This window comes from Haliotis rubra, unplaced genomic scaffold (genome assembly GCF_003918875.1).
Source record: "Haliotis rubra isolate DU_JTF1 unplaced genomic scaffold, ASM391887v1 Scf27, whole genome shotgun sequence".
Classification (NCBI taxonomy): Eukaryota; Metazoa; Mollusca; class Gastropoda; order Lepetellida; family Haliotidae; genus Haliotis; species Haliotis rubra.
This window is the reverse complement of record NW_025766780.1, coordinates 3,484,948-3,499,091: the sequence shown is the minus strand read 5'-3', so window position 1 is coordinate 3,499,091 and position 14,144 is coordinate 3,484,948. Positions and strand designations below refer to the sequence as shown.

At 41.5% G+C, this 14,144-nt stretch overlaps 1 protein-coding gene across 1 annotated transcript; it reads right to left on the bottom strand.

Annotated features, from left to right (window-relative positions):
• Positions 1-5,620: 5,620 nt before the first annotated feature.
• On the bottom strand, positions 5,621-12,117 carry LOC124280604 (general transcription factor IIF subunit 1-like). The gene is made up of 7 exons (XM_046716583.1): positions 11,948-12,117; positions 10,293-10,696; positions 8,937-9,340; positions 8,396-8,620; positions 7,804-7,896; positions 7,493-7,571; positions 5,621-7,110 (listed from the first exon to the last, which is right to left on the bottom strand). Exons 3-7 carry the CDS (start codon positions 9,301-9,303, stop codon positions 6,555-6,557), a joined length of 1,320 nt encoding a protein of 439 aa, XP_046572539.1. The 5' UTR covers positions 9,304-9,340; positions 10,293-10,696; positions 11,948-12,117; the 3' UTR covers positions 5,621-6,554.
• Between the last annotated feature and the right edge of the window lie 2,027 nt (positions 12,118-14,144).

Genomic DNA, 14,144 nt, shown 5'->3' with positions numbered 1-14,144 from the left:
TTGACCAGAATGAATTTTAAGGGGGAATACGGGCAGAAGTCTTTCCCCGAATTGATAGTCTCTAAATTTCATTTGAAGCCGAAGATTCATCTAATTTCCAAACACAGTATGTTTATCTCAATTCTACCATAATCGATTTAGAATCGAACTTCCTCGTCCTGCGGAAGACACTGCGTAATCCGGCATGGGACGAGAGGCGAATTGAACTCATCTGTGAAGGGAGTGGTAGGTGCCGTTCGTATTTTGTTAAACATTGCAACATAAAAACTATTCTGTCCAAAGAAAACAAACTACTGTTTAGTCAATGCAATAATGTAACACCTAAGAGCTTGTTTTTTATAATCATAACTCCACACGACCGAAACCAGCCTATTGTTTTGTGTGCTGTGTTACTGTACCTCCCTGGCCACACTATAATGGAATCGTCTGACCTACTTATTTTCTTGGAAGTAGACAGTTAGGCAACAGTTTGAAATGGCGGACAAGCCAGTGTTTACATTTTGCGAAAGGTTGAAATTTGAAGTGACAGTGGAAAATACTTGACTGACTATCGAACCTGAACCCTGCAGAATCGAAGAATAGATCCTTTTCTGATCGACCTACGACCTGTAACTCATCAAAGACTATTGATTTTTATGACCGGCGAGTGTCGATCATGCCTCCACCCCGGCATGCGACGAAAGAGTGACAGTGCTGCTTTGTGTACATGCGACTAACTTGGCATTCCTTGGAACATTGTTCTCATCATTTGGGACTGGATTGTGGCCAAGCTTTTTCAAAGTGTACGAACACCAGTGACAGCCTTGCGGGGAAGGTGTCAGGGAGCGGAATTCTCGTGGTTCAATTTTTGACATTTTGAACGATGCAACGAGACATGATGGAGTATGAGTGGCATAAATTTTGTGTTTCGCCTGACGGTTATGGTGCGAATTTCCCATTCTAAACTGAAACAAATAAACCATTTACCAGGAAAGTAAATGTTTACGAACGTTTTGCCGCACAAATAGGGATAGATAGGGATGTATTTTTACAAGGTCTTCTGATTTATATGTTAGATATTGTTTGTTTATGTTTGGGGCTGTGTATTGTAATTGAGTTTGAATATTTTTTATAATAGAAGGTAATAATTATGATAGTGAGGTTCCCTAATAATTGTTCCCTTATAATTGTATTTTTCGAGTTTATATAAATGTTTTATCAGCATTTCCATCACGTCTGTTGTGTTGATATTAGTCATGTTGGTGGCCAAGCTGAAGTAGTGCGGCAGTGATGTATACGTGCGCAGTGAAGCGCCGTGAAATCAGACGCATTGTCAATCCAAAATTGATACCGTCTGATTTTTGTGATTGACCAATCAAATTCGAGAATTTCACGTAGCAATGGTAGAATAGATTTTGAAAGTTACATAAACTTATACATATTCACATGCCCACCAGTTATGAAACTCATAAATGGACAAGCTCATCTCACAACACTCTTTCGTAACATCAGTGCGTAGATTTTGAAACACATGAATATCTTCAAAAGATTCATGCATGATCAAGTAGAATTCAGATTATAGGTGATACAGTTTGTGTGCTTTGATTTCAAAAACGAAATTGATCTCCATTGTGTGGGAATGCGTGCTACTCATATGCACCTAGGACGTTGCTGCGTAACACAGTCGGGTGGGTATTTAGATTTGAGACGTCTCAGTACTTCATTGTTTCAGATGCTTGCAATTTGACGCAAGGCTTGAACTTTCAGCTGATTCGCACGTGCTGCTGGACGGGTTTATGGACGCAACCATTTGATTTTCGCGGTGGGGAGTTGGTATTTTCTGAAATAGTAAAGTCTCTGTTTTACTGGAATATATGTGCCCCTTTTTCTTTCAGGCGGTGTGTATCGAATCATAGAGGAGTCCCTTTTTCATTATGTTGGAAAAAATAATTAAGCTTCTAAACATGTAGAAACTGCTGATCTCAAACCTCAATCAAGCTCCCCTTCCTTTGAAATGGTTGCTCCCTAATGGCGTACTGTAACACACAGATATTGTCACAGATCTTTCACGTGTGTCGTTTATTGATCGCAATACTTATTCGCTATTGACTTTACTAGTATCATCAGCCATGTTTCCTTTGTTACGATCTTTAGGTCTGATGCAGCTGGCCCAAAAACAACCTGAAGTAGCGCTAAGCCTATCTTAAGTCTATGTTAAGGTTTGGGAGTTACGGTCACCTTAGCGCTAAGATCGCTTTGTACAACCGTGTCCAGCCCAGGCTACACCAACTTCACATGCCGTGAACCGGGCGTCGTCATCGACGTCATCCACTCCATTTGCGACCCCAATGACAACCGCACCCGCAGCCACAGTTACACGTGGGGTCGCGACGTCAATAAATGTGAGTAGACACAACGTTTATTTAATATTTCTGCATCATTCATTCCACTGGTTCCACAAGTCCTACATATGCCTACTGGTTCTTTACACGACTTCTTCGTCTTATTACTCTCTAACATATGTCTAAAATGGTTGTGTTACTTACACAACTGAGTACTGTACTGTGAGACAGACATATATGAACCCTTGATTTTTTGCTTGTCTAACGTCGCACTCGGCAGTATTCCAGCTATATGGCGGCGGTCTGTAAATTATCGAGTCTGGACCAAACAATCCAGTGATCAATAGCATGAACATCGATCTACGTATTGGGATACGATAGCATGTCAGCCAAGTCAACGAGCCTGACCACGATCCCATTAGTCGCCTATTAGAACCAGGCCTGTTGTCTTGTGTGAGTGTTGTGTGAGCATGGCGTGTGTTGCGTGGGCATTGTGTTAGTGTTGTGTGAGTAATGTGTGAGCGTGTTGTCTGAGTGTTGTTTCAGCGTTTGCGACTTATGTGATTGTTGTTTGAGTGTTTCCGTGTTGAGTGATTGTTGTGAGCGTGTTCTGTGAATGTTGCGTGAGCGTGTTGTGTGTGTTTGCGTGTTGTGTTATTGTTGCCTGAGAGTTGTGTTAGTGTTGTGTGAGCGCGTTGTGAGCGTGTTCTCTGCATGTGTTGTATGAGTGTTTGCGTGTTGTGTAAGGGGTGTGTACCTGTTGTCTGCACGTGGTGAGTGGTGCTTGTGTGGTGTGAGCGTGTTGTGAGCATGTTGCGTGAGTGTTTAGTGCGTGTTATCTACATGTGGTGCGTGTGTGGTGAGTGTTGTCAGCGCGGAGTGTGAGTGTTATGTGCGTGTTGTATGCACGTGGTGCGTGTGTGGTGTAAGCGTGTTGTGAAAATGTTGAATGAGTGTTCTGTGCGTGATGTGTGAATGTTGTGTGCGTTTTGTGTGAGCATGCTGTGTGAAGGTGGTGAGCGTGTTGAGTATAGTGTACAGGCTGTGTGAGCGTTGTGTGAAGGTTGTGAGCGTGTTGTGTTGAGTGTGTTTGCATGTTGACTGAGTGTTTTGTGCGTGTTGTGAGCGTGCACCACGAGGGACGCGAAAGGGTGGGGGTGGGGGTCGTGGGGCGCGTGTGTCTGGTGTGTGCATGTTGTGTGAGTGTTTTGCACGTGTTGTCGGCATGTGGTGCGTGTGTGCTGTGAGCGTGTTGTGTGAGTGTTATGAGCGTGTTGTGTGAGTGCGTGTTGTGAGCTCGGGGCGAGTAAGTGTGGTACGTGTGTTGCTTGTGTGTGGTTTGTGTTGCGTGTGTGGTGTGGTGCGTGTTGTGTGTGCATGTTGTATGCATGTTCTGTGAGTGTGTGCGTGTTGTCTGCATCTGGTGCATGTGTGTTGTGTGCATGTTGTGTGAGTGCTCTGTGCCTCTGTTGTGAACGTGCTGTGTGAGTGTGAGCGCAAGCCATTCGTAACCGTTTATGAGCAGCAGTACTTCGAGGCAGAAGACCTATTGTGGCCCTGTGCTGTGACCACTCCATTGACGTCCTCTAACTCAACTTTCATATGCTGTCCAACAAACTTGGTGCGCTGAACGTAGCTGTGGAAGCCCTTGCTGTCATCATTAGCCTTGGGAAAATATCATTTTAGAATGTTTTGTGGTAGTTTGGGATATTTCGGGTTTTGTAAATAAATAATTGAGTTTCTCTTTGTTATGTTTTTACCAGCAATGAGGCCTGATTCATAGAGCCTATTTGAAGTTGGCTACTTTACCATCCCCACATAAAAAAGTACACAACACAAGGTCCTAAACCCTATTATAGCCAACTTCAACTGTCACTGGGCAGAGAAGCCTATTACAGTTTCAAAAGAATATATTTTTTGGTGACATTTCTCACGGGTGTAGGAGCCGTCACAAACATGCACAAGTCAAATGTTCACCTGAAAAACACGAGAACATATAGCACAAGTCAAACTGAGAGTGGTATCACATAACTGTGTCACTGATGCTTCATATAGAAATGTACTCCACGTGGCAGTCGCGGTGGCTGAGCGGGTTAGCTGGCTGACTATGAGAGTGTGGGTACGAATATCGAATGGGACTCAACCCAACAAAAGTACTAGAATCTGTAATTTACTTAGAAAATGGAATCCCAAATATCACAAATGTTGTGCTCAAAGTGTCTGGCATATTTTGAAATCCATACCGAGGCCTTGAATGTTGTAGTACTGATCAACTGATAGGAAAACATTCTTTATTACCCACGTGGTCAACGTATGGGTAGTTGCATACTAATCTCGTTCGTCACACGAGTGTCGTATCGCGTTGACCTGTGTCGTAACGACTTGACCTGAGATTCTAACGATTTGATTGGATAACCGATGACCTCTCAAATAGGTCACATTCTGACGTAACTATTTTTTTCATTCATAACAAACACGTGAATTCATTCATTCTACAACTTAAATGCATTGTGGGAATGTTAACATCGCGAACGTTGCCGTGTCCTGTTTAATGTGTGAGTCGATCTGAGACATTATATCCGTCGAAAAAACATAAACGCAATGTTTCCACCAGTGATGTTGGCCGAAAGAAGCAGCTGCAAACCAAGAAACGGGGTGCTACGGAGTAGTTTACTGTAGGAGGCTGTACGAGGCGATGACAACTGACATGCATCGTGACGTCGGTTACCAAGGCAGTGACGTCATTACAGTGTGACGTCATGCAAATTTGTACTACAGTACAAAACGTTTCCGCAACCTCTTTATGAAACCGGTTTCGGTTTGAAACCAAAATATTTACAAAAATACGCGTTTTGTCAATTTAATGCATGTAAGACGTGGGCAATAAATAAAATACCACACTGGGTCTCATTACATGCGAATTATACGAAACTCGTGACTTTCCTATGTTATTAGAAGGTCAGATACCATAGAAAGGACACTCGTTTCGTATATTTCGTATGTAATGAGACCTCGTGTAGTATTCTCTATGTATTGTCACCAGAGCTTGGTGTGCAGGAATGACAAACGTTCACATTTGGACAGCCTACATTCTTAACCCCTCCCAAGCCGTACATCCTCTCCCTGAGGAAAAACTATGTTAGTTTATTGGGCATTTCGGCAGTTTCTAAATGTCTCGTATAGAACTGAGGTCAACGGCAAGACTAAAGCGTTATACAGAAAAGTGCATACAAAAATGCATCCATCTAAGCTAAAGGCTTTGACTATGGACAAGCCAAGTATCATTATCAGAATAAATCTTAGTTTCGATCATTTATTTTTTCCAATTCTAAAGTACATGCATAGCAGGAACACGTGACGCAAGAAATCAGCAGATGACTCACAATAATAACGTCATCTCGTTATCTTCAGCGATATGGATATGCACAAAAAACAACAGCTAATATACATTACATGATGAAACATGTCCATTATTATACGCTACTGCTAACGATCACCACTAAAAGATAATACGTACAAGTTGTGTGCATTTGTTGAATTACCATATTCCGTGAACAAAACATTGCTGTGCCACACAAAGCCAACAAACAATATTTGATCAACAATACCCCAGATCAACAATACCCCAGATCAACAATACCCCAGATCAGCCCGTGAGTGGGGGACTCAGGAAGCTATGACGCCGAGTTGCAAACAGGAGAAAACTGTCTTCCCGCTTTTTTTGTGGACCACTTGTATACTTTGACGAACACCTTAGACATGTGTTACCAGCAATCATCAGTAGCACATGTCGTGTTTTCTAAAAGGTGTTTTATTAATTCGAGTTAATCACAAGTGTTGAAGTACCTGTGTTATTATGACCATGCGTAGGTCATCCAGAAAAATCAATCGTAAGTAGCGAGATGATCTTTGTATCTTTCTGTAGCATACATGCTTGCACGGGGCAGGATAAGCTAAACCTGAGCTTCCCAATTTAGTCACATAACTATTATGTAATATAAACGACATTATTTCTAAGCATTCAGCATCTCATAATCAGCAATCAGTTACCACATACTGCGCGATCTTGAATAGGCCTATTTACTCTGTAACGATTAAGACACATGTGGGCCAAGTACGATTAAGTGAAGGTAATGCATTACAAAGAAGGTACAAAAGTAGTGAAGGCAGATTAGGGATCGTTTGTACCACGTACATGACTAGTTGTGTTCTACATGAACCAATAGCTAGCACTTAAGACGGACAACTTTGATCTTGTGATTCCATGTCTGACAAGGTTTGTTTTAGTATTTCCAACCCAAAGCCGCCGAGGATAATCTTGATGTCAGTATCATCATTAATATCAGTCTCATAATGGCAATTGACACGTTCTTTAGCTTGCTGCCGTACTACCTTCTCTAAGTCAGGATATGCACTGAACTTATCAGCCAGCTTGTTGATGATATCATCCTTCGACTGCACTTCCTCGTCATTTGTCTTCGTGCGACCCTCATCTATCACATCGTATTCATTAGGGACATCATGCGTAATAGATACTTTCCGTGGGGCACCTTGGTTAGCTCCTCTCTGGTTTGCTTTCTGGGCTTGTCGGGCTGCTTGCTGGTTTCTGTTGAGATAGTTCACATAGCGTGGCTTTGCAACCCCTACCTGAGAAGCTGAGTCACATGGCTCGATGCTGTAGACACTCCGTGTGTCGTTGTTGAAGTAGTTCTTTCTGCCTCCGTCCATGGGAAACTGGTCAGAGACTTTCCTCCTTCTCAGGGCTTTGGCCTTTTTGGCCTTTTTATGCCTGCAACATAATTATGTCAACTAAACAAATGACACATATGTCAACTAAAGATCCATGATATATGGTCTTTACGTACTTAGACCACTGGTGTCTCACTGATTACCTTTGTCAATCTGGTCTAATGACGTCTGTATAAAAATACTTTTGTTATTTATAACAGGTGAATGAACTGGTAGAGTTTCTCTGATGCGCTTAGATATTTCATGTATTAGGCAATTTGTTTTTGGTTGTTTTGTATATAATACAACGCAATACATATGAATGAATCTACAAGACGTAACGACATGCTCGTGAAATAACTGCTACTCTTGAAATATGTGACATTGTTAGAATCATCAATACAACTGTTTACAGGTACATTCTGTACTTATTTGCCACTTACTTGTGCCACATAGAATACATGCACCAGCATATTGCAGTGAAGACAATACCTCCGAGCGCGGATGATGCCAGCTCGATATCTGAAACATGTTGTTGACGCTTATAACAATGAGTTTGAACATGCATTTCCATTAAGGGAGGATAACAATATATGGATAAACAACTTCTTTATTGCAATTAGAGCGACGTTTGGGTGTAGGTTTAACACCCTATGTAAGCAGGCTATTTGTACCGGAAGCAGCTGTAAACATGCCCCATAAAGGCGATACAATCAAATACATATAGACACGTGGGTATTAGTAGAATACTTACAATAAAGCTTCCTTGATAGAGCTGATACACGTTCACAGTTACACACTGGCGCATAGTTCCAGCCGATATTGTTCTCGGCTTTATTTGGAGCGCCTGAAATATATCACATATCCGTATGAACAAAACACTCTTTGTTCGTTGGCGTTTCATAACCACCCAACACATTCCAGAAAACAATTACCATATATGTTACAGAGTATGTAATGTAGCATGACTACTCCCCTTGCAGTCAACCATTAGTAACAGCTGAAATATGTTTTAAACAACTGGGACGTCCAGTACACAAATCATTTACATCCAGTTTCAGTCAGCCGGAATATGTACTGGGCATAACGACCACCCTAAGATTGTTTTGAAAAATAGCTCTTGCAAGCAATAAAGGCATTTAAAAATAATTAACCTCAGGTTCTAACAATAGGATTGGGTGTCAAAGGTGTGTTGTTACAGAATTCATCATGCTAAAGAAGTATAGTTTGGTTTGGTGACATTAACGACAAAATATCAAGATCCACCTCCAGCGACAGAGCAGGACACTTCTATCAGTGGCGGGTCAGACATTGGTCTGGTCCCCCTCACTTCAGCCGCATCTTACCTGGAGTTGGTGTTTGGTGTTTAGTAGTTGTAGTAGCCGCAGTTGTTGTAGTTGGTGTCGTGGTTACAGGAGTCGTCAAGTTTGGACGTTGTTGTGGGCGTTGTGGATCTTGGGGTGTAGTCGGTGTGGTTGATGTGGTTGGTGCAGTTGTAGTTGTTGTCGTGGTGGTTGTGGTGGTTGTAGTGAACGTAGTCACATCATCACATGTTACGGTCATATCGGAACCTGAAACATTGAAACTACTTTCAACAACCCATCATATGTCTCTCTCTCTCTCTAGAAAATGCCGGGCTGAAAGCTGCCCTCAGCAATATTCCAGCTAATCTCTCTCTCTCTCTCTCTCTCTCTCTCTCTCTCTCTCTCTCTCTCTCTCTCTCTCTCTCTCTCTCTCTCTCTCTCTCTCTCTCTCTCTCTCTCGTTACCTTCTGCATACAGATACATCTCTCTCTCTCTCTCTCTCTCTCTCTCTCTCTCTCTCTCTCTCTCTCTCTCTCTCTCTCTCTCTCTCTCTCTCTCTCTCTCTCTCTCTCTCTCTCGTTACCTTCTGCATACAGATACATCCATAAATATACGTCTTCCTTGGAATCCACATCCGTCAGTTCCACCGTCACGTGACCAGTTGTTGATGCGACCGAGTAGATTTCCTTCATTCCAACAATGCCATAGATTGAATCGGGTAAGGAGGGATCCTTCTCCTCCACTGTGTTGGTGACACTGATTGGCGGGGCATCACCTATGTTGAGAATACGCCCACATCGGCTACTGGAAGAACAAAGTCGTAGATCAATCGCTGCAACCTTCAGTGTTGTATTGGTCCCAAACACAACCTGGCAAGAACAGTTGAAGCCTGTTTGTTGAGGATGGTAGTCGGGATAATCTTTTGACGACAGAAACAGTCCTTTCCCCATCTTTGTCCCCTTTCACACATGGGCTGAATTGATCGATCTGCAAAGAAAACAAGCTACGTATCGGTTGTTTTTCGAAAGAAGCTGCCATTCTGAGTAATGCAGTATAACGATCATCAAACGTTCCACAAAGGTCACCATTAAACCACGAAGTGTCCCTATCTTGCACCACTGTATGGAATCACCACGAAAGAGATTACGTATATATCTATAGTTAACATTTATGATTTGGTATATTTTGACTGGTTATGTTGCCTTGGAGTACCATAAGCACATGGTCGTGGACATACAGATACGAATCACAGATTTGTTCCTAGTAAATGCCTTGCTTCGTCGGTATGACTGATCCCTACTAAAGTGGTAAAATCTGTGTGATGAATCATTTGAGCTGTCTCTTAACATTAAGTATAATATATAATGCCATACAGCTGGAATAGTTAAATATTTGCTACTACCACCAAGATCTGCACCCAAGGCGGCTCCACTCAGGCTCGCGCCCAAGCTTCGACGCTCACCTCGACGACCCTCCTACTCGTTGCGGCGTTCGTTCGCTTATTCATTGTAAAGACTATAACAACTTGTAAAGAATGCACATAATATAATCTGATATATAATTTACTGCAAGTCCATGTGTAATGCGTCTGTATCAAGGTCTGAAATGTATTGCAATTTTCGGAATCAGATCTTTAAAATACCCATTTGAACTGAGAACAAACTATTCGCCTCTTTGCTGATTCATCATTATTATTTTAAATGATCAATCCTTATGAACATTTGTCACGTCAATTCGTAAGGAAGGAGTAGTGTTTGAAGTATCTTGAGCTCAAAAATAGGTGGCTGCAACGGAAAACAAGGTTGAATGTGTGAACATTTATTGACTTGACAATAAGGCTTAAGATATGCATCCATTTAAAGCGTATGATCTTATGCAGATTCATAATCATGTTAGTGGCCAAGGTGGATTACATTATTTCTCATACGTTGATACTTACATGGTGCACACATGTATTCCGTTGTGACGTATTGGGTTGTCAACACAGATGTCAACCCTTGTTGATATGGGCAGCGCATGTTGGGTTTATTTTCATACACAGGGTGCCACGGCGCTCTCTGCCCTTGCAATATGTCTTCCCCGAACACACATTTCTAATCTGGTCAAAGTCCTTAATGCTTGTAAAGTTGCAGTCAGTTGGATCCACATTACAACATTGTTTTGGGTATGTGTTCTGGCCAGTGCAATTGTTATCTGATGAAAACGCCGGGTCTTTGAGCGCAAATATGTTTCTTATTGGTGCAAACCAATCCTTGTCGCATTGCACGTCATACCATTCTTGATAACATAGGGTTTTGTTGTGGAATGGAATAGCTGACCCATTCGTGTACACAACCTTCAGGTCTGAAACAAATGTTCAAATGTCCTAGGTACCATTCATATCGTATATACATCGTTAAAGGATATACTGAACCCCCCATATTCATATCGTATATACATCGTTGAAGGATATACTGAACCACAATGTGGTTGATGACTCAGATACAAGCATGTACAAGCCTGCTGTTGACAACATGAGGTCAACATATTTGATATTAGAAAAACTTTTAATCATTTTGGCTGTTGTAATAAAAATCATAATGTATAATCTTGTTATTAAATATCACTGAGTATAATGTCAGTCTCTCATATTCTTGCCATTGTGGTTTAACCTCTAAACCATGTAATCTTAGAAGAGACACGTCGTCCTTAAAATAAAAAAAGACCCCAAAAGTAGCAGAATTAACCAAAGTACGACAATGCGACTACGTGACAACAGGACAATATGCTCCTTCTAGAAGTCCATACTTTACTATATCAATATCTCATTACTGACACAAGTTGGTTAACTGCGTAAAGACAAGCTCAGACACAGCTTGGTTGGCGGTAATACCAATGCTACAATATGATTCTGAAATATACACCATCACATCCATAATGCCAGTGTGTCTGTATATTATCTTGAGACATTCAGACATGGCGAGTTCAGGTCTAAAAATTTAAGAAATAATATTAGTAATCTCAACACTTACTTCAGTTAAGCGTCAACTGACAACATACAGATATACGTTAACTGTAAGATTACCGTTTTGTTGGTTGGTTTGTTTCTTGTTTAAAGCCACACTCAGCAATATTCCAGCTATATGGCGGCGGTCTGTAAATAACTGACTCTGGACCACACAAACCAGTGATCAACAGCATGAGCATCTACTCAGTTGGGATACGATGACATGTGTCAAGCAAGTCAGCCACCCTGACCACCCGATCCCGTCAGTCGCCTCTTACAACAAGCACGGGTTGCTGAAGACCAGTTCTAACTCGGATCTTCACGGGTCTGGTAACATTTTGAGTTTCATGGAGGAAACATCCGCCATTTTGGAAAATGCAAAATACTGCAGATATTAAGTTGGTTGTCGTGTCATAGAATGACATGACGCAGACAATATGGGTTCAGAAGAATATGGTATTCAGTGTAATTCGCAATGTGATGTCTCTAAAGCCGACAATGGAGGATGTTTGCATGTACTGACATGATTACACCGTAAACACTCAGCTTAACAAAGTGTACATGTTCAATTATCGTAACTTAAGTACTCCGAGAAAGACACGGCTTACCTTGAGATACTGAAGAAGCAAATTGTACCCACATTAATGTGACAAACAGTACAGTTATCTTCATCTTGATATACATCCTCGGTATCGACTACAGATCGATGTCGTTGGCACAGTACTGCACACAGCTGAAACACATTCTAACAGTCATTTTAACCAAACAACCTTTGGAACACAACCTCCCTATCTTTTACGTCACAATAGCGTTATATATATCACAAACAGTCATGTGTAATCTTATGCAGTCTGATATGTTATCTAAGAGGTCAACTCGTCACAAAAGGATAACACGTGAGCTTGTCATTTCTACCAAGTCTAAAATACAACATGCTGGCGTCAAATTCATGTCGGTGTGTAATGTACCAAATATTTAACGCGTCATTGGATCATACTGTATACATGTATACTGTATACTAAGTGGTCAGCATATACTGAGAGAAACAAATAAAGGAACACATGAAAATAAAAATATAATAGTTTCCAGGCTTCATCACCTGTTTTTAATAGCGCTGTGGGAGGAAATCTGATAATAAATAAAGGAATAATGCCATGAAGTGGTGTTCCCTTACTTGTTTCCCTCAATATATGTTCAGTGATCATATTTTACATAGCGTGTGGGTTGTACAGTTGTCTCATGCGCTACAATTCGTTGTGCAGAGTTGCGTACCTTTGGGATAAAAACAATCTGAACTGGGTTTCGAATCTGGGTTCCCTCCAGGGTTGTCAGCTCCTGGATTTCACCAAAGTGGTAAAAGTCTGAGACCTCCATCACTTTAGGCGTCCCTCCCACATTAAGATGACACGCCATAACATAGCTTGAGTATTGATAAAAGCGGCAATAAACAAGACCCATTCGCACACTCCTTTGGTATTCCAGTGGGACGGTTTCAATGCACAGATACCGTATAAGTATTTGTTTCACATTTGTAAAAACTTGGCTGTATGTTTTACGCTAAAGACAAAACTTCAACCACCATCTCTCTGTATATCAATCAATCTTTCTTCAGTACTGAGGAGGCCATAGGCTATAGTACATTGCATATGAACAATTTTCTTATCATCATGGCTTGATGAATATAAACATTTCAACAATTCAATAGAGAAGAAAACTGATCAATTGATGGATGGACAAATTAAAATGCTTTAATGAATTATATTTTTACGTATTGTATTATATGCTGGACATTAACAATGGGTTAGAGTAAGCAATAGGAAGAGTACATCGCAATTGATAAGATTAGATCACATGCACATTTGCCCCAGGTTGAGACAACAGTGAGTTAACCTAGGACTGACATGCAACTGTAGATATGATATGGGAAATCTAGGGTGTAAACTCGGTAGTTTAGAAAACATTTATAAAGGTATTTCGACACTTTGTTGAAAGCGAAACAAGCCACACCACACCAAACTCTGAGTGATATATATATTCCATTTCATCCAGAAGGACTCCTTCTCTATCGTATCTGGTAGCAAATCCTGTTAGAGGGATGTAGACGTACTGGTCTCCATTATGTTTAGTATGTTTTAACAAAGTGTTTGCACCAGCTCTTCAGGTGAATGTTCATCCCTAAAGGCAACCCCGTCGTACCAACTGATCATGATTGTGTTTGTTTGTTGGATGTTTAACGCCGCACTCAGCAACATTGCAGCTACACTGTGGCAGTCTATAAATAACCGAGTCTGGACCAGATAATACAGTGATCAACAGCATGGGCAACGATCTACGTACTTGGGATGCGATGACGAGTGACAACCAAGTCAGAGAGCTTGAACACCCGATTCCGTTAAGTGCCTCTTACTACAAGCATGGGCTGCCGAATTCTAACCCGGATCTTGACGGGTAGAGGTTTAATTAACACTGACAACGACAAGCACGTCAACCCCAGCACCACAGTCTGCAGCATAGGTGACACAAGTATCCCCTGTTGCAGTCCCATCTGTAACCTCACTGATCAGGTACACTGTCTCTCCAGATGAGGGAGGGGGATATACTTCACATGCAAAGTGGTTTGGCTTGTGACAAGAAAGGTGGGTCAATACTGGCACTGTAAACTCAATCCGCTGTTTGCCAGGTGGCCAGTGGAGCTGTCTGAGTGTTGATGATGATGTGGGAGTCGAACTACAATTCAGGCAGCTGTATTATGAATCTCCTACGAGCGCTTGATATTCCAATGAGGATGTTGTGGCAGGAGTCGAG

Bases quoted from the DNA above. Each gene is read 5' to 3' on its own strand.
- LOC124280604 (XM_046716583.1), bottom strand. From the start codon at position 9,303: ATGGGGAAAGGACTGTTTCTGTCGTCAAAAGATTATCCCGACTACCAT. The intron at 8,621-8,936 runs GTAACGAGAGAG...TCAATGTTTCAG, and splicing joins GATGTATCTGTATGCAGAAG to GTTCCGATATGACCGTAACA. The intron at 7,897-8,395 runs GTAAGATGCGGC...GATATATTTCAG, and splicing joins ACACCAAACACCAACTCCAG to GCGCTCCAAATAAAGCCGAG.